General features: G+C 40.6%; 1 protein-coding gene across 2 annotated transcripts in view; it reads right to left on the minus strand.

Annotated features, from left to right (window-relative positions):
* Window positions 1-25,719, minus strand: part of CASR (calcium sensing receptor) — a 112,966-nt gene that overhangs the window by 34,539 nt on the left and 52,708 nt on the right. For both annotated transcript variants that reach the window (XM_002813225.5, XM_063722641.1), the window contains exon 2: window positions 2,736-3,162. In XM_002813225.5, the coding sequence (XP_002813271.1) occupies window positions 2,736-2,920 (185 nt within the window). In that variant the 5' untranslated portion in view covers window positions 2,921-3,162. The remainder of the gene's footprint in view (window positions 1-2,735; window positions 3,163-25,719) is intronic.

A 25,719-nucleotide genomic window follows, 5' to 3' on the forward strand; every position in this document is an offset into this window, starting at 1 on the left:
TGGAAGAAAGAAGAAGTGGAAGAAAATGGGAAGCTTTCTAGTCAACGACTTTACAGTAAAGACCGGGCAAAGCTGGGTTTGAATCATTGAACCCTGCCAGTAGAACCCTGTTACTACTCTCTGGCTTCATGGCATGCTCTGTACAGAGCCCTCTCTGTTAAAATGGGGATGACACGGCCAGGCGTGGTGGTTCACGCCTGTAATCCCAGGACTTCGAGAGGCCGAGGCGGGTGGATCACTTGAGGTCAGGAGTTCAAAACCAGCCTGGCCAACATGGTGAAACCCCGTCTCTATTAAAAATACAAAAATTAGCCAGGTGTGGTGGCAGGTGCCTGTAATCCCAGCTACAGGGGAGGCTGAGGCAGGAGAATTGCTTGAATCTGGGAGATGGAAGTTGCAGTGAGCTGAGATTGTGCCACTGCACTCCAGCCTGGGTGATAGCGTGAGACTCCATCTCAAAAATAAATAAATAAATAAATAAATAAATAAAAATAAAAGGAGGATGACACTTGCCTCATAGGGTGACTGTGAAGATGATGACATGAGCTAATTATGCAAAATCTTCAGCAGATGCCTCACACAGAGACAGAGAGCAATAATGACAATAATAAAAATAAAAAGAAAAATAAAAGATTGCTATTTGTAATTCATTGAATAATTTGTATCTGTCTTCTCCAGTAACGAATTTGAAGTAGCTGATATGAGGTACTTAAATAAAAGCAATATGTAGATGTACAAGAAAAGGACCAGGAAAACATAAATACATTAGGATATTAATATGTGGGTGCCTAAAAATAACCTCAGATCAGATTTGCAGAATCATACGTTTAGACTATGACATTCCTGAAGGTCATGGGGAAAGGGACATGAATGATCTCATTTTTGTAAACAAATAACAAACCTATGAAGGCCATACACAGACAGTCTGGGTGTACAACAGTGGTTATTTCTGGCAGGTGGAATGCTGAGTTTTAAAATTATGTGCTTTTGGCTTATTTATACTTTATATCTAAAAAAATGAACATGCATTGCTTTTCAAAGAAGAACATTTTAAATAAAAATCAAACAAGTTAACAAGAGAAATAGGGTCAGTGACATAGTTTTCACTTCCCTAGCTCTTTGCTCAGAGTCAGGGCTCAGTAAATGTGCTGAATCAGTGTATTTGTGTCTAGAGGAAAAAACAACTCACCAGGTTCTTTCTTTATATTGTGAGTTTCACTACCTGAATTCAGTGACAGTGACAGGAGGTGAGATATACGATCTTTTATACTCCATTGTATTGTTAGGTTCCCTAAGCTCTTGGTCTAACTTTTAATGTGATGTTTTCTGTTACCATTTTCTTTAAGTTTCCTTCATGTATTTGTTTAACTATTTGTTTTAAACCTACAAAGTTATTATGAAATATTACAGATTTTTTTACATTAAACATCTATGCTGCTAAGCTAATTTTATTATCTTTAATATAATTTAAAAATATATATTATTTTAAGGCAAGCCTTTTGCTTGATCTTAGGTCTGTATACACATGCCACATGTACAGCTCTGTGCAGCAGGGTACAACAGAGTATTTGTCCACATGGGTTATGTGAAGGATATCATCAGCATCAGTGCAATTCTGCACTTAGATTTCCTGCATTCATAAGAAAAATGTGAAAATATTATCAATTTACTAGCTCTCATTAGAACATGAACAGAAATCTAGTTTTATTGGAACAATCCTAGTTTTCATTTTCATTTTCCAGCTATTGGGAAGAGCAAGGAAAAGTGCTGGATCCCTTCTGGAAGTTGCAAGTCTCTCCAGAAGATGGGTCAAGATTTGGAGCACAGTCAGTCTCCAATGTAGATCAGGGGAGGTGATATACAGTCCCAACCGTATTCTGCAGAAGTCAGATCCTATTTAAAGAGATGTGCCTCACCCTGGAGACTATATTCCAAAAGGGTCGCAGTAAATTAGGGGGCATCAGATGGAGGACAACCAGGATGATGACGGGTCTGGAAAGCATATCATGGAGAAAATGATGATAAAACAGACTATGTGGCTTGGAGAAGAAAATATTTGATGAGACATATTAGCTTTCTTCAAGTGGCTGCAGAGAGAATCTACTGAGAGAGTAGATGCATTCTGTCTTGGCAGGGTGGATGGGGGGTGGGGAGGGTGGCGAGGGGGGATAACCTTCCTATGCAAAAGACTTTTTGATGGCAGTAGTTCCAAAATGCTATGGACTACACTTTACAGTTTGAAGATGCCTGGGTCATGCTGACTACTGTGGTTTCTCTCAACTTAAATGCCTTAAAAAAAAAGAAAGAAAAAAAGAAAAAGAGTGAGGCAGCCAGCACTCAGGTATTACTATCCATTGGAGCATGTAAGGTCAATGGGGGATTTTACTACTCAGGTTTGCAAGACCTGCAATAAATTTCCTTCTAGGTACTTAGTCTTCCATTAAGCAACACTGCTGCCAGGTGAACGATGATAAGTTGGTCACCAAATGACCACCAGGTGCTTTAACAGGCCATGCATGGATTTTCTATTTAATACCATTGATATTTTATTTAAAAAGAAGTCTTCAGGAAAAAAAAGGCAGGTTGTGGGGGCAATAAGCTTCAGCATGATTACCAATCAATCACTGTTCTTGAAAAGATAGGACAAAGTTTGAAAAAATTATTTTGGGTTTGGTGCAGCTTTTCTCTAACCACTCAGAAGAGAAGAGACTGGCAGAGTAGGCCCCTCTTCTTACCTGATACATTCCACAGACTCCGGCCTTGATTTGAGATCTTGATCTTTAGCTGCTACTCCAAAATGAATAGGAAAGAGCCCCCCAAGGATAATGTCCCCTTTCTTTTGGGCTCGCTGGTCTGGCCCATAGGCAGAGGTGTGCCAGGTGAGTGCCAAGAGGACCCAGCAGCAGCTATAAAATGCCATGGTTCTGCCGTCTCTCCAGGGCGAGGGACGAGACAGCTAGGAGTTTGGAGGCTCCCAGAAGTTTCTCCCTTGGAGCAGTTCACTCCCTGCAGTGGGGACACATGTCTACAGATTGATTAATAAAATAATAGAAGACGTGGTGTTTGAATCTCCATTTCTGCCTTCTTCATTGCAGACTTGTAATGTGGGTGGTCCTTGAGTCTTTGGAAGCCACATCATGCAGAGGCCTCCTGTGATGCCTTCTAAAAGAAAAGAAAGACAAAATGGATTCAGCTAAACCTAAATCCCATCTTGTTATGACCACTGCAACCAAGGTGGCTCAGAATTTCCATTTAGAGGGGCCTAGGGGTGGCAGATTGAAAAGGCCTGGCTTGGAGTCATATTTTTATAGCACTTCATGTAAAATACAGGAAACGTCAATTGCCCATATTGGGGAAGAACTATGTTAGGTTATGAGAGGTAAAATTTTAAAGAGGCCCTTGATAACCTAAGACCTCCACTGGTGCTGATGCTGGATTTTAATCCATTCATTTTCCTGTGTGAATGAGGCATAAATTTGGCCTATTAGTAGCAGCAGCTTCTTTTGTTATAATAATATTAGCGATATTTTATTCAGCATGTAAGTTCTTATAGAAAATATAGAATGAAGCTGGGTGCAATGGCTCACGCCTGTAATCCTAGCACTATGGGAAGCTGAGGCAGGTGGATAACCTGAGGTCAGGAGTTCAAGACCAGCTTGACCAACATGGTGAAACCCTGTCTATACTAAAAAAATACAAAATTAGCTGGACATGGTGGCATACGCCTGTAATCCCAGCTACTTGGGAGGCTGAGGCAGGAGAATTGCTTGAATCTGGGAGGTGGAGGTTGCAGTGAGCCGAGGTCGTGCCATTGCACTCCAGACTGGGCAACAAGAGTGAAACTCTGTCTCAGAAAAAAAGAAAGAAAATAGAGAATGAGTCATATTTAAGCTTAAATCTGACTTTGAACCAAACAAAAATGTTGGAAAAGACCACTTATTCTTTATTTTTTATGATAGTCTCCTTTTTTTGTGCAGGTCTCTGGTTTCAGTTTGTAATATGACACTCTGTAAGTCTTTTAAGAACAGTTCTTATACAAAATTCAGAGAAATCATGGATTAGATTGTGTTTTACAAAGATCAACAACTGGATATAGGAGAAAGCCCTCCTGCTATACTATGATTAGTAGAGTAGGAACTCTGCTCTTCTCACTCTGCACCCTATCTCACTCACCCTGTGAGTCAATTACCAATTACAGGTTGATGGGACTAAATATCCAGCCTGTCTTGAGGTTCAGGGCCAAGCACTGGACTGCCAACTGGACATGCCACATGAATGTTCTACAGATTGTTTGAATTTAACAGGCCCTAAACTCACCTCCCTACCGAACTTGTTTCTCCTTCACTGTTTTCTATCTTAGAAGATTACATGCCATCCACAGAGACACAAAATAAGGAGCCATCTTTTCCTCCTTTCTGTTCTCATCGTTGTCCTTCATATTTAAACAACCCCTAAGCCCTATAGATTCTAATTCTTAATTCTCTCTGGAATCCATTTACTCCTCGCCATTTCCAAGACTATTTTTAGTCCACCATCATTTTTTTCTTTTTCTTTTTCTTTTTCTCTCTCCCCTCCCCTCCCCACCTTCTTTCTTTCTCTCTCTCTCTCTTTCCCTTCCTTCCTTCCCTCCCTTCTTTCTTTTCTTTTCTTTCCTTTCGTTTCTTTCTTTTCCTTTTTCTTTCTTTCTTTCTTTTCTTCCTTCTTTTCTCTCTTTCTTTCTTTCTTTCTTTCTTTTTTTCTTTCTTTTCTTTCTTTCTCTTTCTTTCTCTCTTTCTTTTTCTATTTCTTTCTGACAGAATCTGGCTCTGTCACCCAGGCTGGAATGCAGTGGCGCCATCACAGCTCACTACGACCTCAACCTCCCGGACTCAAGCAGTCCTCTCACCTCTGCCTCTTGAGTGGCTGGGACTACAAACACATGCTACCCACACCTGGCTAATTTTAAATGTTTTTTTTTTTGTAGAGATGGGTCTCACTCTGTTGCCCACAGCTGGCTTGAACTCCTAGGCTCAAGTGATCCTCCCACCTTGGCCTCTCAAAATGCTAGGGTTGCAGGTGTGAGCCATCATGCCTGGCCCTGCCATCATTTTTACCCTGGATTTCTGCAACTATCTCTTAACTGGCATTCCCATCTCCAGTTTTGCTCTTTTGCAATTTGCAAATCTTTGGATGCCAGAGGACAAGTGCTTTGGAGCACAGGCTCTGGAGTCACACCTGGCTTTGAATCATAGTTCCACCACTTCCTAATATGACTTTGCGCAGGTCACTTAATGTCTGTGATCTAAACAAAATAATGCATGGAGAGCCATTAGCACAATGTAACTAGTAAACTCATAGAAAATACTGGCTTTAATGAATACCCTTCCACTCTTGTTTGTCTTCTCTTTGTATGTCACACTCCAAACTTGCTGAACTTCTTTCAGTTCCTCAAGTACATCAGACTTTTAAAATGCTCAGATCTCACACTTGCTGTTCCCCTCCTTGGTTCCTCTGGCCTAAACTTGGCCTGGAAAACATCTACTTATCTTTGAGCTTTCAGATGTCCTTAATTGTGGAGCATGTCTGAGTGAACTGTAGGCCTTCGGGTGAATGAGGAAAAGAGCTCCTTCTGGGGAGCACACGGCTTTGAGTCAACGTGCACAGCTTTAGTGGAACACAGGTTGGATTTCAGCCCACATTAACCCCTCAGTTGTGCAGTAAGCAATTTGCAAGGCTCTTGAAGGAGGCCTTCCCTGAACCCTTAGGTGAGGGAGGTCCACCTGTAAGAACATAGTCTCTTATGTCTTGGATCTTGGAGCTTCCCTCTTGGAAGGTTCATCACACTTTATCATAGTTATGTTCATAAATGTCTGATTCCAGAGCTCAATGTCTTAATCATTGTCACATGGTGCCTCTTGCTCCTTAGGAATTCCACCTTCTCCTCCAACAGCATTCCTAGCAGAGTGTGCTGGGCCTCAGGTAGAAGGATGACCCCAGCAGACACTCAGTTTTCATGGAATCTCCTCCTGTAATGTCTGAACATCCATGACCATCCCAGTTTTCTGACCCTAGTCCTGCTTTTAGATTTTTGGCTTCATTCCTTGGACTCTGGTCATATGTTCACTCATACATGTATTAAGTACATGTGCTGGGAATATAAAGGTGACAAACACATGCATGTTTATATCCTCAGGAGCTCTCAGTCCAGGGGGTAGACATGCTGGGCTAAATGATCAGAATTTACCTTAACACTCAGAAGTGGAAAAAAAAAAGTAATTTTTTTCTAAATTCAACTTTGCCCTCCAGCACTTACTTCGTACAGTGTCTGAAATAGTAAATGCTGAATAAATATTTGTCAAATAAAAGCATTAAAAAAGAAAGTACTTTGGAAAGAGACAGAAACTAGCATTTATTGATCCAGGCATTGTGCCAGATCCCTTAAACATTCTATGTATTTTAAACTTCACAACAATTTTGTAATGAGGGTAATACCAAGTCCACTTTCTAGATGGGGAAATAGATTCTTTGTATATTCAGCTTACTCGAGTGAGCAGTTTTGGCACTTGACTTAAGAATGCCTTAAGAACTCAGAATTTTAAGGAGTCTCATGGACTGAATTAGGTAGGAGAGAGAACATTATAACTGGCTAGGGTTAGTCACTGAGACCTGTTAAATTTTTCCTGTGAAATATTAACTACTTGGAGTTTATTAACTTAATTAGTTCATTCAACAGAAAATTAATGGCAATAAGGAATAGAGGAAGGAGAGATTTGGGGTCAATTTGCAGCAGTTAACTCTCTTAGTCTAACATATTCTTCAAACCACTCTTTTGAGTCCAGTTGTCAGGGTCGAATTTGCTTTCAAATCTAAGGGTCATTCTAGATCCTCCATCTCCCTGTCCTTCAACATCCAGTCTCCTGGTCCTGTGATTCTGCCATTGCTTCCGTCATTCTAGATCCTCCATCTCCCTGTCCTCCAACATCCAGTCTCCTGGTCCTGTGATTCTGCCATTGCTTCCCACTCTGCCTTCTCCTACACACTCCTGTGGCCACTGCCTTTGTCCAGGCTCCCATCACCTTCCACCTTCCATGTTGTAAAGGCTTTATTTTCTTTGTACTTGATTCCTGGTTGCCCCTCATCCCTTCTCCCCACTTCCTCTGTTCTGCTGCACGGAGGTGGATATGACAGCTGGAGACCATCTTGAACAAGGAGCTACAACCTAGGGAATGATGGTGCCATGAGCTAAGCATTTCATAGAGCAGAACCTTAATATTGAACTATTCCTGGACTTTTGCCTGACAGAGAAAAAAGGCTTCTGGCTGGTTTAAACCACTATTATTACATATTTTTTTTCTTACTGTAGTTATCTCCAACAGTACTAGCAAAGAATCACAAATAAACTCATTTGTTCTCCTTACTATACATTTATTGCATTTAAATCATATATAATCATGTTTGCCTTCCTGCAAATGAGTATTACAAACAAAGCTGAAGCTAATATTTGTTCTTTCTCTCAATGGCAGATACATCTTGGAAGAAGAAATGATCCGTGCACCAGGTGGTTTTATGTTTAGAAGGTTCTTGACATCAGGAGGAGTGTTTCAGTACGGATAGATAATGGCTTGTTAGGCTTTTCAGCCAAGGATTGGAGATGAGGGCAGACCAGTCAATGGGTTCCATGGGTTCATGAAGTTATAAATTCTTGCAATGACTTACTCATTCAAAAAACATTTATTGAGCTCTCTATGTGCTAGATACCAGGGAATGCAAGACACTAGGGAAAGAAAGTTGAAATTTTTGCCTTCAAGGTGCTCAAGGTTTAAAAAGAGACAGAAAGGTGTATTATAAGGACGGTGATCTAAATGCTATAAAGAGGCATGGTTTAAGTGTTGAGGGAGTGCAGAGCAAATAGTGATATTCTCTGGTGATTGCTGGGAAAGAGAATTAAGTCAAGGTGGGGACAAGAAACTTCATGAGGCCAAGGCCTGTCTCTTTGCTTCACCATTGTTGCCTAGCACCCAGCACAGCACCTGGCACAAATGATTCACAAATATTCGTTGAATGAATGTATGAAGTGTACACAGTAAAGACCAGAGGCTGGTTGGGCAATTCCTGGACAGGACAGGGAAGGGGTCACCCCACGAGACTGATGGTTCCTGTAGGCAGAGGCTTCTCCATGATCACAGCTGCATCCTCAGCATCAAACAAAGAACCTGGTACTAAATGGATGCTCTAAAAATGTTTGTTGAACTTGTTGTCCAAAGAGTAGCTACATGGCTAATCCAAGTTCCGGAGTCAAGACAAGTTAACAGAGGATAGCAAAACAACGTCAGGAGTGAACAGTGCCACATTTCAATTTTCTTCCAAATAAAAACCACCCCTACTCTCACCTCTTGGCCTCAACATTTCTGGAAATTGTGAATCTCTAGAGCTGAATGATTTTGCTCACATTTCAAACAGAGAAAACACAGGCGCAGACCTTCTGAACATAAAATCACTCAGTAAATTAAAGGCACAGCAAGCTCAAAAGCTACTATTTTTGAATTCCTAGATGGCAAAAAAAAAAAAAAAAAAAAAAAATTCTAGGTTGCCTAGAAAAAAGAGAATTATAAGACCAAATTTGATTTCCAATAGAATTTATCTCCATAACGTGAGTACACTGCTATGTCTCTGGTTTATTGTACTGTAATCTTTGCTCTCTTTCGTCACAATGATCGTAAAGATACTAACAGTAGGGTTTGAAGCCACTATTGCAGAAAGGTGAAATGTGTATGTTTTAATGAGGGTGAACAGGAAAAATAAACCTGAAAAAGTTTAATAATCACCAAACTCATGTGCCTGGCTGTGGTTGCAGCTTCCTTTACCTCTTGCTGAAGAGACATCCACAATATGGGTTTCTATACACAGCTGGTGCACATTTGCCAAAGAATTAGGGACTCTTACCTGCCATCACGAATACGGCCATCCCTAGTTCTATATCAGACTTCATTCCTTCTGTACCAAAGCAAGGCACATCTTGTTTTAAAATGAGGGCCCTCTTTCAGCACTGGGGGAAACACAAATTGCCTGGTCACCCTTGGCTGCCTCCCGCAAGCCCAAGCCCAGCTTCTGCTGTCTGCCTGCCAGCTGCACACAGTTTTGCCCTCCATCTCCCTGACAACAGGTGTGACTTTTGGGGAGTCCATGCCTCATTTAGTTCTGGTAATGGCTTAATTGAGTTGGAAAAATGCAAAGACAGGAGCGTAATGAAAAGCAGCTGAGCTGGGTTCTTGTGAGTCATTGGAAAAAGCTATCAGGGAAGGGAGGGAAAAGGATGAACAAGAGTGGTGAGGAGCAGCACAGGGCACAGAGCAAAGTGGGGAGACAGAAGCCTAGACAAAGCAAAGAAAGGCTGTAAATAAAGGAAGCTGACATTCATTAATGCTGCATCCTGAGCTCCTTGAAGACAGGGCCAGGTCTGTCCTATCCGCGGCCTGGAACATGGAGGGGCTCCATGATGATGGTTGAGTGGGTGCATACTTGTGTGTACTGCCTGCAACATAGCAAACTCTGTGTCCACATAGGACTGAGTGAGTTGCTGGCGACATAGCCCACAGGAAGTTAAGAAACTTCTTGTCCTGAACTGTTTCCTTCATGCCTTAAGTCAGCTCTGCTGATGGATTTATGAACACCAACAGAGTTAATGAAATGGTTCATTTGAAAAGCAAAGATATGCAACTCATGTTTTTATAAAGAAAAATGCCAGAGCCTCAAGTCCTACATAAAAGAAACATTTCTGTGGAATAACATCCTGGGATTGCCTCTCCAAATCATAAGGAACCCTGACTACCCAGGGTGGCGTTTTTCAGTCTGATGTCCCAAGATGTGTCACTAGGAAGTGTTCTGGGGTAAAACAAGTTTGGGAACTAATGTACACTCTGCCACAAGGGCACATATGCCTCCTTAAAGGCTCTGAGAAGTCCTGCAATAAAGATTATTGCTTATTTTGGTATGGGACATTTTTTTTCTTCCCTGAAGGACACTTTTCATGATGCTGTGAAACATGGGCTCGGAAGTGCTGACTGAGTGGAAAACATAAAGTTTGTAAACTGAGATTCTCCCATTTGTTTAGGTGTATCTTTGAATGGGGAGATGTGTCTGCCCCTCAGTGGGCAGAGCAGTTTTTGTAATCCCAGGTATGACATTCCAAAGGGTATTATTGGAAAGAAGGACTCAGTTGGGGTGGGTGACTGCTGATGTAACTTTGAAGTCATTCTCTGGTCTCAGGCATATGTTTCTGTTCTCTGCTACTCCTGAGGAATGGGTTTCTATTGTACATAGAAAGTTGTACACTGAGCCTTCCCCCACCCACTTGCAACTCTCCTGACCTCACACAGTGTCTCTGTCTGAGGACCACTGGGGACATGTGGTGGTGTGCTGGTAAACTGACTTCTAAAAGAAAAACAAGACCTGACTTGCAGTGTATGCTAAATATTCCCACCATGGTCAGTTTCAAGCTACCAATGGTTTAACAACATATTTGTAAAAATTCTGAATATTTAACCATCGGCTCTCAAGAGCCGATAGAAGCCTGTTCTAGCACATCGTGGGGACATCTTTCTAAGCACATGGAAATTCTGGTTTTCTTTGGAAAACCTGGCCAAAATTATTTTATAGGCATTACAAATCTTCTCTCTTCTCCTGTTTCCCTCTTTGAGTGTTAGGAAGCTGTAAGCCAAATTTGTGCCTCCGCTGTAGCTAAAATAGAAACCAAAGGCATGCATTTCAGTGTTCTAACATTACGTGTGCATTATTTTAAATTCTTCCATATATTTTACCCCGATTTCCTCACCACATTAAACCTTTCATTTTTATTAAGAGCAACAGGGATATAAACACGAAAACAAACCAATAAATCTGGATTTTTGCTGTGAGCAATAAGAACTGTCCCCAGTTGAAACTCTCTGTGTAATTAACAGGAAGGGGTCTGGGAAAGTCATTCTTGCTTTATTAATTGAGTGGGTAGACACATCAGGTCATTAATCTAAAATACAGAATTTTAGAGGTAGAAGGGACCTGGGAAGTTTATCTGGTTTACACTGAAACGTTCTGACACATGAACGTTTGAATCATTATGACCAATATTATCATGAACAGGAGCTGGAATTCACAACTCATTGTAAAACTATGTGAGGTTTAGTAATCAAAGGGCAAGCTTCTTCTTACTGAAAAGGGAAGTAATTTTTTTCCCCCTGATTTGTCAGTGCACAGTTTGTCTTTAAAATGTCAGTTTAGGACTTCAGAGGACTAAACTTACTTTCAATTACAGCACAGAATCTATTTATTATGAGAATTCTTTTAGTTTTAATTGGACCACAGGTGCACAAAATTGGATTAATCATAATCCTTGTTGGTGATACATCCTCATTCTTGGTCCAGACCTGGCCCACTTTTATTTCCTAAGTTATTTTTAATAATTAATCTACCACCTAAAACAAAAAACATCCATAGTAACCTACCGGTGGGTTCCTGTATTACATCCTGTTCTTGTGCCTCTTTTTTTTTTTATTATTATACTTTAAGTTCTAGGGTACATTGGCACAACGTGCAGGTTTGTTACATATGTATACATGTGCCATGTTGGCACTAAAGAAGCCATTATCCTCAACCACATGCTGATCATTCCTTGCTTCTCTCCTCACCCCATCCTTTTAAAAACTTCATAAATCATAAGACAGAAAGACTGGTAGGATACACACCAAAATGTTAAGAATGATTATATCTCAGTGATGGAATTGTGGTTTCATTTTTTGTTTTTGAAATTTAATAAAATAAACATGTACACTTGGTCCTCCATACATGTGGGTTCTGCAGCCGTGGATTCAGTCAACTGCAGGTTGAAAATATTTGGAAAAAATGAATGGCTGTATCCGTACTGAACATGTACAGACTTTTTTTCTTGTCATTAGTCCCTAGACGATAGAGTATAACAACTATTTATGGAGCATTCACATTATATTAGATATTGTAAGTAATCTAGAGGTAATTTAAAATATACAGGAGGATGCGGATAGGTTATAGGCAAATACTATGCCATTTTATATAAGAGACTTGAGCATCTGCAGATTTTGGTATCTGAGGAGGTCCTGAACCAATCCTCCATAGATACACACAGACAAGTATATTACTTTTAAACCAGAAAATATGTGGTAGAATGTTATTAAAACAATGGCTATATGAATGGACATAAATGTTAAACATGAAAAACATTGCAAAAAAGATTTTACTTAGATTTTACTACCTATTCATACTGTATATCCTTTGAAATATATTTTGAAAACTATGCTTATTGATACTTATCTTCCATCCTTTTTGTTATTATCTATTTTTACTCCCTTCTCTTTATCTCCCTTATCTTTCTCTCACTCTTAAAATAAATTTTTAATTGAAGTATAATAGACATCAGATATGCACAAATCATACAAGAATTTCCACAATGTAAACATTCACGTAACCAGCATCCAAATCAAAAAACAGAACCAGAACTCCAGAGCCTCCACTCATGCCTCCCTAGAGTCATTACCTTCCTCAAAGATGACCAGTACTCTGACTTCTACCATCAAAGATGGTGATTTTCCTGTTTTTGAACTTTATATAAGTGGAATTATGTAGTATCTGGCTTCTTTTGTCCAACATACTTGCAAGATTCATCTATATTGTATGTAACCATAGTTTGTTTTTTCTCATTATTGTACAGTATTTTCCTATGATTCTACCACACATTACCTATCCATTTTCCTGTTAATGAACGCTTTGGGGTTTTAATGAACAGTGCCACTATGAACTTTCTTGTTTTAATTTTTAATTTTTGTGGGTACACAGCAGGTATATATATTTCTGGGGTACCTGAGATATTTTGATAAAGGCATGTAATTTGTAAGTTACATCATGGTAAATGGGGTATCCATCCCCTCAAGCATTTATCTTTTGTGTTACAAACAATCCAATTATATTCTTTTAGTTATTTAAAAATGTATAATGAAATTATTATTGACTATAGTCATCCCGTTGTATATCAAACACTAGGTCTTATTCATTCTTTCTAACTACTTTTTGTACCCATTAACCACCCCTGCTTCCTCCCCACTCCCCGACTACCCTCTCCAGCCTCTAGTAACCATCTTTCTACTCTCTATGTTCATGAGTTCAATTGTTTTAATTTTTAGCTCTCACAAATAAGTTAGAACATGCAAAGTCCGTCTTCCTATGCCTGGCTTACTTCACTTAACATAATGATCTCCAGTTCCATTCATGTTGCTGAAAATGACAGGATCTCATTTTTTTTTTTATGATGGAATAGTACTCAATTGTGTTTATGTAACACATTTTTTGTATCCATTCATCTTTTGATGGACACTTAGGTTGCTTCCAAATTTTGGCTTTTGTGAACACTGCTGCAACAAACATGGAAGTGCAGATATCCCTTTGATATACTGATTTCCTTTCTTTTGGATATATATACCTAGCAGTGGGATTACTGGATTGTATGGTAGCTCTATTTTTAGTTTTTTGAGGGGCCTCCAAACTGTTCTGCATAGTGGTTGTAGTGATTTTCATTCCCACCAACAGCGTATGAGAGTTCCCTTTTCTTCACATCCTTGCCAGCATTCATTATTGCCTGTCTTTTGGATAAAAGCCTTTTTAACTGGGGTGAGATGATATCTCATTGTAGTTTTGATTTGCATTTCTTTGATGATCAGTGATGTTGAGCACCTTTTCATATTCCTGTTTGCCATTTGTATGTCTTCTTCTGAGAAAGGTCTATTCAGATCTTTTACCCATTTTAAATCGGATTATTAGATGTTTTTCCTATAGAGTTGTTAGAGCTCCTAATATTCTGGTTATTAATCCCTTGTCAGATGGCTAGTTTGCAAATATTTTCCCCCATTCTGTGGGTTGTCTCTTCACTTTGCTGATTGTTTCTTTTGCTGTGCAGAAGGTTTTTAACTGGATGTGATCCCATTTATCCAGTTTTGCTTTGGCTGCCTGTGCTTCTGGAGTGTTACTCAAGAAATTTTTGCTCACTCCAATGTTCTGGAGAGCTTCCTTAATGTTTTTGTTTAGTAGTTTCATAGTTTGAGGTCTTATATTTAAGTATCTAGTCCATTTTGATTTGATTTTTGTATATGGTAAGAGACAGAGGTCTAGTTTCATTCTTCTGCATTTGGATATCCAATTTTCCCAGCACCATTTATTGAAGAGAGAGTCTTTTCTCCAATGCATGTTCTTGGCACCTTTGTCAAAAACGAGTTCACTGTAGGTGTGTGGATTTGTTTCTGGGTTCTCTATTCTGTTCCACTGAGCTATGTGTCTGTTGTTATTCCAGTACCATGCTGTTTTGGCTACCATACTTCTGTAGCATAATATGAAAGTCGATAATGTGATTCCTCTGGTTTATTCTTTTTGCTCAGCATAGCTTTGGCTATTCTGGGTCTTTTGTGGTTCCATATAAATTTTAGGATTGTTTTTTCTATTTCTGTGAAGAATGTTGTTGGTATTTTGATAGGGGTTGCCTTAAATCTTTTATTGCTTTGGGCAGTATAAACATTTTAACAATACTGATTCTTCCAATCCATGAATATGGAATATATTTCCTTTTTTTGTGTCCTCTGTAATTTCTTTCATCAGTGTTTTATAGTTTTCATTGTAGAGATCTTTCACTTCTTTGATTAATTCCTAGGTATTTAATTTTACTTGTGACTGTTGTAAGTGGGACTACTTTTTTAATTTATTTTTTAAGTTGTTCACTGTTGGCATATAGAAATGCTACTAGTTTTTGTATGTTGATTTTGTATCCTGCAACTTTACTGAATTTGTTTATCAGTTCTGATAGTTTTTTTGGTGGAGTCTATAGGTTTTTCTAAATATAAGACCATATCTTCCACAAACAAGGATAATTTGGCTTCTTTCTTTCCAATGTGGATGCCCTTTCTTTCTCTTGTCTGATTGCTCTAGCTAGGAACTCCGGTACTATGTTAATAACAGTGGTGAAAGTGGGCATCCTTGTCCTCTTCCAGATCTTAGAGGAAAGGCTACCAGATTTTTTTCACAATCAGTATGATACTAGCTGTGGGTTTGTTTTATATGGCTTTTATTATGTTGAATTACGTCCATGTATGCCCAGGTTTTTGAGGGCTTTTATCACAAAGTGATGTTGAACTTTATCCAATGCTCTCTCAGTGTCAATTGAAAATGATTATATGATTTTTGTCCTTCGTTCTGTTGTTATGATGTATCACACTGATTGATCTGCGTATGTTGAACTATCCTTGTGTCCACAGGATAGATCCCACTTGGTCATGATGAATGATATTTTTAATGTATTGTTGAATTTGGTTTGTTAGTATTTTTTAAAGGATTTTTGCATCAATATTCATCAGAGATGTTGGCCTGTAGTTTTCTTTTTTGTGTGTGTGTGTCTTTGTCTGGTTTTGGTATCAGGGTACTACTGGCCTCACACAATGAGTTTGGAAGTATTCCTTCCTCCTCTGTTTTTTGGAATAGTTTGAGTAGGATTGGTATTCATTCTTCTTTAAATGTTTGGTAGAATTCAGCAGTAAAGCCATTGGGTCCCAGTGTTCACTGGGAGACTTTTTATTGTGACTTTGTTCTCATTACTTTTTATTGGTCTGTTCAGATTTTGGATTTCCTGATGATTCACTCTTGGTAGGTTGTATGTTTCAATTAATTTAACTATTTCTTATAGGTTTTCCAATTTATTGGCATATATTTGCTCACAATAGCCTCTAATGTTCCTTTGAATTTCTGTGGTATCAGTTGTAATGTCTCCTTTTTCATCTCTGATTTTATTTATTTGGGTCTTCTCTCATTTTTTCTTAGTCTGGCTAAAGGTTTGTCAATTTTGTTTGTTTTTTCAAAACACCCACTTTTCATTTAATTGATCTTTTTTATTGCTTTATTCATTTCAATTTCATTTATTTCTGCTCCGATCTTTATTATTTCTTTTCTTCTACTAGTTTTTAGTTTGGTTTGCTCTTGCTTTTCTAGTTCTTTAAGATGCATCATTAGGTTATTTATTGCAAGTTTTTCTTCTTTTTTGATGTAGGCACTTATATCTTTAAATTTTCCTGTGAGTACTGCTTTCACTATATTGCATAGGTTTTGGTATGTTATGTTTCTATTATCATTTGCTTCAAGAGATTTTTAAATTTCCTTCTTAATTTTTTCACTGACCCACTGGTCATTCAAGAACGTGTTGTTTAAATTCCATGTGATTGTATGGTTTCCAAAATTCCTCTTGTTATTGATTTCTAGTTTTATTTCATTGTGGTCAAAGACAATGCTTGATATTATTTCAATTTTTTGAATGCCTTAAGACTTGTTTTGTGACCCAACATATGGTTTATACTTGAGAATGATCCACATGCTGAGGAGAAGAATGTGTATTCTGCAGCTGTTAGATGAAATGTTCTGTAAATATCTATTAGGCCCATTTGTTTCATACTGCAGATTAAGTCTGATGTTTCTTTGCTGACTTTCTGTCTGGAAGATCAGTCCAATGCTGAAAGTGGGGTGTTGAAGTCTCTAGCTATTATTGTACTGTGGTCTCTTCTTTTAGCTCTAATAATATTTGATTTGTATATCTGGGTGCTCCAGTGTTGGCTACATATATATTTAAAATTGTTATACCCTCTTTCTAAATTGATCCCCTTATCATTATATAACGACCTTCTTCATCTCTTCTTACAATTTTTGTCTTGAAATCATTTCGTGTGATATAAGTATAGCTAGTCCTGCTCTTTTTTGGTTTCCATTGGCATGGAATATCTTTTTCCATCCCTTTATTTTCAGCCTATGTGTATCTTTATAGGTGAAGTGTGTTTCTTATAGGCAACAGATCATTGGGTCTTGTTTCTTCAGGACTTTAAACATGTCATGGCACTCTCTCCTGGCTTATAAGGTTTCCACTGAAAAGTCTGCTGCCAGACATATTGGAACTCTGTTGTATGTTATATGTTTCTTTCCTGTTGCTCTTTTAGTATCCTTTTTTTATCCTTGACTTTCAGGAGTTTGATTATTAAATGCCTTGAGGTAGTCTTCTTTGGGTTAAATTTACTTGATGTTCTATTACCTTCTTGTTCTTGAATGTTGATCTTTCTCTAGGCTTGGGAAGTTCTCCAATATTATCCCTTTGAATAAACTTTCTACCCCTATCTATTTCTCTACCTGTTTTTTAAGGCCAGCAACTCTTAGATTTGTGCCTTTGAGGGCATTCTCTTGATCTTCTAGGTGTGCTTCATTCTTTTTTGTTCTTTTTTCTTTTGTCTCCTCCGACTGTGTATTTCCAAATAGTGGTCTTGGATAAGACCTAGAAGAATTCTCTGTAGTAACAGGCAGAGACGCTTGTTCTCTTCCTTACTTTCTCCAAAACAAACACAGCCTTTCTTTCTGTACTGAGGTGCCTGGAGCTGGGGGTGCGGTGACACAAGCTTCCCTGTGGCCACCATCACTGGGACTGTGCTGGGTTAGGCCTGAAGCTGTCACAGCACTGGGTCTTGCCCAAGGCCTGCTGTAACCACTACCTGGCTACCATCTATGTTCTACCTCAGTGCCCTAGGGCTCTGCCATCAGCAGGTGAAGAAGCCAACCAGGCTTGTGTTCTTCCCTTAAGGACAGTGAGTTCCCCCAGGTCTTGGGTGGGTCCAGAGACACAGTTGGGAGCCAGGATTTGAGCCAACAACCTTAGACATCTACCTGGCATTCTATTCTGTTGCATCTAAGCTGGCCCTTAAACCACAAGACAAAGTCCTTCTCACTGTTCCCTCACCTTTTCACAGGCAGAGGAGCCCCTCCTGGTGGCCACCACCACCACTGGCTCAGGGGGAGTTCTGCCTGGCCACTGCAGATGTTCACTTAAAGCCCAGGGGCACCTCAGGTTGTGGTGAATGCTGCCAGGCTTGGGACTCACCCTTCAAGGCAATGGGCTCCCCTCTGGCCCATGGCACGTCCAGAAATGCTGTCTAGGAGCCTATACCTGGGCTCGGGACCCAAGAGCCTGCCTGGTGCTCCACACCCTTGTGGCTGAACTGGTACCTAAGGTACTAGCAAGAAAACATCCCCCTTACTTTTCTCAAGCAGAAGGAATCTTTTGCCATTGCCACCCCAGCTGGGAAGGTAGTAAGTCACACCTGAAACCAGCATGTCTCAGAGTCTCACCCAAAGCCCACGGCACACTACCTGGGTATCACTGTTGGTTATTCAGGGCCTGAGGGCTCTTTAGTCAGCAGGTGATAAATTCTGTCAGGACTAGCTCATTCCTTTCAAGGCAGTGAGTTCCCTTCCGGCCCAGGGCATGTCTAGAAATGTTGTCAAGGAACTAGGGCCTGGAATGGAGGCCTTATGACTCTGCCTGGTGCCCTATCCTACCTTGGCTGAGCTGGTATCCAAGGTGCAAGACAAAGTCTTCTTTACTCTTCGCTCTTCTCTCCTCAAGCAGAAGGAAGGAGTCACTTTAGTTGCTGCGAGCTGTGTTACCTGGGGTTGGGAGATTGGTGGAACAAGCACTCCTTTAGCCACCCTGGCTGGTGTCTCCCTAGGTCACCTGCTGCCCTAGTCCACTGGCTCTAGTGTTAAGCCTAGCCCAGCACTAGGAATTGCTTAGTTGGGAATTGCAGTACTTTTGTCCTAGACTGCCTTTCAAGCTTACGTAAGACCCCAGAGCACTTTAACACGTGGTGGTGAGGCTTGCAGAAACTCAAGTTCCGACTGCTTGGGTGGGTGATTCCCTTCTGGCTAGGGCTGGTCCAAATGCTCCCTCCTCCTCAGCGAATGCCAGCTGAGCCCAGCACAGCTTTTCTCTCTGCTGTGACAGGTCAGCACTGAGTTCAATGCCAAGTGGCCCAGTCGCTGTGCTCTCCTTCCCCAAAGTGCACAGATTTTCTCTTGCACCACATAGCCACTTCTGGGGGGATAAGGGAGGTGTGGTGTCAGCGATTCAAGGCTGTCTTTCCTACCCTCCTCAGTGCCTCTTTGAGCAATATGAAATTAAGACCAGGTGCTGTGATTATTCACCGGATTTTTGCTTCTTTTGATGGTGCTTTTTTGTGTGTAGTTAGTTGTTAAAATGTGGTGTTCCTGAGTTCATGTCCTTTGTAGGGACATGGATGAAATTGGAAATCATCATTCTCAGTAAACTATCGCAAGAACAAAAAACCAAACACCGCATATTCTCACTCGTAGGTGGGAACTGAACAATGAGAACACATGGACACAGGAAGGGTAACATCACACTCTGGGGACTGTTGTGGGGTGGGGGGAGGGGCGAGGGATAGCACTGGGAGATATACCTAATGCTAGATGACGAGTTAGTGGGTGCAGCGCACCAGCATGGCACATGTATACATATGTAACTAACCTGCACATTGCGCACATGTACCCTAAAACCTAAAGTATAATAAATAAATTAATAAATAAATAAATAAAACAAAGTTATGAGGGCTACGATTCAAGCAAAAAAAAAAAAAAAAAATGTGGTGTTCCTGCAGGGGGGAACCATCAGTGGAGGCTTCTATTCAGATATCTTGCTCCACCCTCAGCCATGAGCTTTCTTAAACATGTCTTTTCGTGAATATATGTTGAATATATACCCAGAAGTGGAGTTGCCAGATCATAGAGTTTGTGTATCTTTAGTTTTAGTAGACACTACCAAAACGTTTTCCAAAGTGTTGTACCAATTTATCTTCCCACTCCACTCTATGAGAGTTTCTATCACTCCATGTCATTGTCCACCCTTGGTACTGCCAGTCTTTTTCATTGTGGTCATTGCTTGTCTTCCTTTTATATGATTATATTGCATCTACCTATATTCCTAAAATGTACTTAAAATTTTAGTTGTTTTAAGCTTTATAAAAGGGTATCATACTATATGTAATCTTCTGAGCTTCTTTCACTCAATATTATATTAATAAAATTCACCTATATTGTTGTATTTTACTATAATCCATGATTTTAACTGCTGTATAATATTCCACTGTGTGAATACATCACAATTTATTCATTCATTTTCCCATTGGTGGGCATTTGGACTTTTTCAATAGCATGGCAATTCCTTTCTTCAACTGGCTTTGAGATTGTGCAGGAACCAAGGAAGAGCTCTATGGAATTTTAAAGACACTTTGGCCAGGTGTGGTGGCTCATGCCTATAATCCCAAGGTGGGAGGCTGAGGTGGGTGGATCATGAGGTCAGGAGATTGAGACTATCCTGGCCAACATGAAGAAACTCCATCTCTACTAAAAATACAAAAATTAGCCGGGCGTGGTGGTGCACTCCTGTAATCCCAGCTACTTGGGAGGCTGAGGCAGAAGAATCGCTTGAACCCGGGTGGTGGAGATTGCAGTGAGCCGAGATCACACCACTGTACTCCAGCTTGGTGACAGAGCAAGACTCTGTCAAAAAAAAAAAAAAAAAAAAAGCATAAGTACTGTTAGCTACAATTAGCATCTCTACAAATTTCCAGGCCCAAAATAACAAGCCTCCAGTGTTTCATTACTCCATTTTAAAGAGGATTTTACTTCACAGTTAACTAATATCACATCTATTTTGAAATTAAGGCCATTTATTCTTGCCTAATTTACCACTGCAATGAAAGGCCAGAGACAAAAATTTTCATTAATTTAAAGATAGAATCACCTTCACTTTTTTTCAGGCTTAACTATCCAAATTTCTTTCAAACCTTTCTGCTTAGGACTACTTCATATTTTTCTAGATATATTTGTTAATATGCCAAGAACCTATTCTAAGTTCTTCATGTCATTTTTTAGAGCATGTTAACAGAAATTGGTACCATGATTTGGGGCTGACCTTAGGTTAAAAGAATTTGCGTCCCACTGGAGATTTCAAGATGTGTTTGTTAGCTTTTGTCCATAACTCCACAATTTGGCTGACTCATGTCCACATTCTGGCCTTCTAGGGCCTCCTTGATTTCCTAATATACATTTGCTTGAGTAGTCCCTTCAGAACCTATATGTGTATTTTTTATCCCCAAATATCTCAGATTGAAATTGTTCAAACTGAATTTTATTTTTGAAGAACTATGCCTCCCCACTAAATTCATTTTGAATTTTGTTCCCATTTTTGAAGGAACATGTCTCCCTGTCAGGAAATGTGTTGATTTATTAGCTGGCCCCTTTAGCTTTGCCCAGAAGAATCATGAACCAGCATTTAAAGAATGAATTTTGGAACATGCCACATTCAGTTGCCTCTATGAGAAGATTCTCCATTACTAAGGACACCCGATACTGTTCTGGAGGAAGACTGTCTGGAATAAACTTTCCCCAAATAAGCCCACGGATGTTTCTAACCCTGACTTTGATGCTGGGTCAGCCAATATATCCTCATACATGGTGGAAATCCATCCAATTGATTTCTTTTAATGTGGTAACCCTCAGACAGAAACTTCTTGTTACTGTAAAAAGAGCCTCCTATCTGTTGGGCATGGGGCCGGGTACAGGGCAGTGAGTCTTAAATTGTGGTCCTTGGACCAGCATCAGCACCATCACTTGGGAACTTGTTAGAAACACGAATCCCATCCCAACCTACTGAATCAGAAACTCTGGGTGTGGGACCAGCAACCTGTGTTTTAACAAGTTTGAAAGCCATTGCTAGACTGTCTTTTATATGCATCTGTCCAGGGTCATATTCTGTTCTGAGCTCTAAAAAATGTGTTTCCTAAGAATGATTGTTTAAATTTAATTTTATTTATGTATTATTATTTTTAGAGACATGGTCTCACTATTTTCCCCAGGTTGGAGTGCAGTGCCATGATCATAGCTCACTGCAGTCTAGAACTCCTGGACTCGTGATCCTCCTGCCTCAGATTCCTGAGTAACTAAGACTACAGGAACATGCCACTACTCCAGGCTATTTTTTAAAAAATTTTGTAGAGACAGGACCTTGCTGTATTGCCCAGGATTCTTCCGATACTATTACTTTTCTCCAAGGATAACACAGCCAAACAAAAATGTATTTTGAATGGATACACAACAGTTTCCTGTCAATGTCAATTCATTCTTCAGTTTCCCTGAAACCTCTCTCCTGCAAAATAACCACTAACATCTTATGAAACCAGTATTCCAGGAAAGCACAGTTCAGAAGTCATTGCTGTAAAGTTAGGGTAACTTTCTGAATCTATAATCAATATGCATGGTCTGTGAACTAGAGAAAATGGCCACTAACCATAGATAGACTACTTCTCACCCTCTCTTCCCAGCCACATGCAGGGGATTTACCTATGTGGTTATCATTTGCGTCTACCTTTCCGAGCAGAGTCTTGGGTGCTCTACTTTACGCTTCAGTCTTTCATTATTAATTCCCTTTTTAAATTTGTGGAATGAGTATATATTCTTCACAACCAATCCATCAGTCCCAGATGGGAAGGTCTGGGACCCTGTTTACCTGCAACTGTTAGAAGTCACAGCACCTGTGACTGTTAGAAGTGTCCAGCACTCCCTGGTCCTTCTCTACTCTCCTGTGAGCCCTTTCTATGAGCTCTTCAGGGGCTCTTTCTTCAGGAACTGAAATGGTCCTAAAAGTTCTGCAATCTGTGCTGATGCAGTGCACTCTCAGTGTCTCTCTGCCTTCTCCGGCTTTGCCCCGAAGAATCAGGAACCAGCATTTAAAAAATAAATCCTGGAACATACTACATTCAGTTGTCTCTATGAGAAGATTCTCTGTTGCTAATGACACCCGAAGCTGGTCCGGAGGAAGACTGTTTCAGACAAACTTTCCCCAAAGAAGCCCACATATGTTTCTATAAACCTGACTTTGAAGTTGGATTAGTCCACATAGCCTGAGCCTCAGTGAGTGACTCCTGACCAGCTGGTCAGGGTAAGAGATGCCTAGGGTCAGCGTGCTATACAGAGGCCTTACAAATAACTCTTTCCACTCTGATTCTTCCATTACTCATTTGAAATAACTAAATTCCATTTGAAATAAATAAAATTCCATCCTCTCATGTTTGCTTTGTTCTTTCTTCTTTCCCTCTTTTTCCTTCATCCTCCAGCAGTTTCCAAACTGATTTTAAACCTCTCAATCTGTCTAATGAGAAGTAAGCTGTTTAGAAAGTAATGGGCAAAGGTTATTATTCCTCTTCTTATTCAGCTGTGCTCACGTGTTGGTTACATTACACCAGGGGCCAGCCAACTACATTCCATGGGCCAAATCTGTTGTGCTTGTTTTTATAAATAAAGTTTTGTTGAAATACAGTCATGCCTAATCACTTGCATTATATCTATGGTTGCTTTTGTGCTGCAAGGGTAGATCTGAGTAGTTATGCCAAAGATTGGCCCACAAAGCTTGAAATGGTTACTATTTGGCCTTTTACTGAAAAAGCTGATTGACCTCTTCATGAAACTGAGCACAAAGAAAATCCTGCTTTTGCCATGAACTGGACATTTCCATGACTTTGGAAACAGTTATGTGCCTGATGTGAGCAATGGCTTCTCCAAGTTGAAAGGAGCTGACTTCACCAGCTTTCTCAATCAGAGGAGTAAGGGTCCTCTAGTTTGTTTTGTGTCCAGAGATAGAGGTCACTTCTTTCCCTTGGTTATCATCTGATTCAGGAGGCACCAGGAGTCTGGTTTGTTTACCACTGGCTCACATGAACAGAATAGAGTAGGTTGTGTGGTGGGGACTCCCCCCAGTGAAAAACCTTTAGCTAAGGGTGGGAAGTCCAAGCTGTGAATCTGAATCAGCAACAGCAACAATTTTTGTTCCCCTTAGATACTGTCAAATGGGTCATTTCCACTGGGAGCTGGTTACCTTCCTGTGAAGATGGCTTTAAGGGGAGGTGGTGGTGTTTGGTTGGGAAACAGAAATACCACAACCTCCCAAGTAGCCCATGCGTAATCTGGGTGGGGCGTAGACATAAAAGGAGGAAGCCCAGACTTCAAGTGAGAGAAGAAACATTTGCTCTGGAGACAGTTTTAATTCCATTCCCACATCATCAGGTGGACAAAATTCCCCTGTGAAGTCTCCCTCTTGCATTTCTCTTCCTCATTTTCTCCTCCGCTACTTCCCAGCTCTACTCCCCAATACCCTGAGGCCCAGAGCAGGGTACATGTGGTGAGATTAGAGAAGAGCAGAGGAGGGGACTGATGTCAACTCCATCCAGCCAAAGACCCCCAGGACTGGGCTGGAACTGGTGAGACAAGAGAGGCACCAGGAGAGCAAAGTGTAGGGTGGCATTGCTTCTCATGGCCAGCCCTGCACTTGCATGAGGAACACCCCGTGCTTGGACAAGACATAGCAGAGGAGAACTGTGGGGCGTCTCACCGACAAGGTGTTAGAAAGGACTTATGGGAGTGGGGTTTGTGGTAGGCGATTTTGGGGAGGGTTTAAGAAAGTGGAGCTTTGCATGCTGTCAGAAGCAGGGGTAAATTCTATGATTCCATATCTTAATAAATCTTGTCTAGAAGGGAGGAAGACTAAGTGAGACTGAAGCTGTAAGGGTAAAGGAGTAGCAGTCACTCCTCCGAGCCAGAATAGGGAAATGTTTGGTTAGTTCCATGGTTTGGACAATGTTAATGTTTTTTGTCTGTGTTCAGACATGATTGTGGAGTGGTCTTATTTTTGTCTTTATCATGGTCACAGAGACATCTTGCTTACTGTTGATGTTCTGTGAAGTTGTTTATGTTTAACAGGAGAATGCCAAGGCCTAGCTTCTGGGACCACCCAGATCCAGGTTGTCAGGGGCCACTTTTCTCTTTCTCAGCAGTCATTTCACTTTCTTTGAAGTCACAATATCACAGGATAGTAGAGTCAGAAAGGGCTTTCGAGATCATCTAATTGAAGACTCTCACCTTGAAGATAAGGAAATGGAACACGTGAGCTGTTACCTGCCTTGCCAACAGCCCACAGCCAGTGAGCATCCCAGATGGTGATTCCTGGGCCCTGCATACACTGGCCCTACCTCCTCTCCGGCTGCGTCTCCCACACCACTCTCCCTCTCTTGGCACTTAGCCTGCCCTCCCTTCAGTTCCTCCAGTGGGCCAAGTTCTTTATTGCCTTGGGCCCTTCCCATTCCTCTCAGAATGCTTTTCCACCCCTCTGACCTGCTCCTCTTGCTTAATTCATTTCTCTTCATCTATCAGGGACGAGGCATTCTTCAGGGATCCTTCAGTGGCTCAAACACCACTTCTCAAGGAAGCCCCTCCTGGTTCTCCAGGCCTCACTCTCGTGCTCTCTGCATCTGCCTGGCGCTTCCCTGCCACAGTCCCTCTTGCTCTTTATGCAGCCAGGGACCTGGTCTGTCTTGTTCATTGCTGACATACTCAGGACACAGCAGACACTTAACGAATGGCTGCTTTACTTCAAGCCCTGTGGAGGTTCTATCACTAGAATTCTTTTTATAGTACAATAAAAAAAAGGGATTGTGAATCTTTTCTTGGGGTTGCAATATAAACTTAGAGTCCAGTTGCAAGTAAAGAATACAAAAAGCTGAAGTAAAACTGCTGAGGTGTTGCAAGTAGCTGGAGGGTGAATCTGATGATTCCATCCCCACGTCGTCCTTCCTGCGATGGCTATCTAGACATGCGGGTGTGCTGGAAAGGCCAGTGCACAGCCAGGAGCCCTTCACACCCCTGAATCACAGAGAGGTCTTTGGCTCAGGGGTGACTGTAATCTGAATCTGCCTATCAGTACTGCTCAAGCCCATCGGTATTTACAACGTTAGAAGAGAATGC

The sequence above is a fragment of the Pongo abelii genome, chromosome 2, assembly GCF_028885655.2.
Source record: "Pongo abelii isolate AG06213 chromosome 2, NHGRI_mPonAbe1-v2.0_pri, whole genome shotgun sequence".
Classification (NCBI taxonomy): domain Eukaryota; kingdom Metazoa; phylum Chordata; class Mammalia; order Primates; family Hominidae; genus Pongo; species Pongo abelii.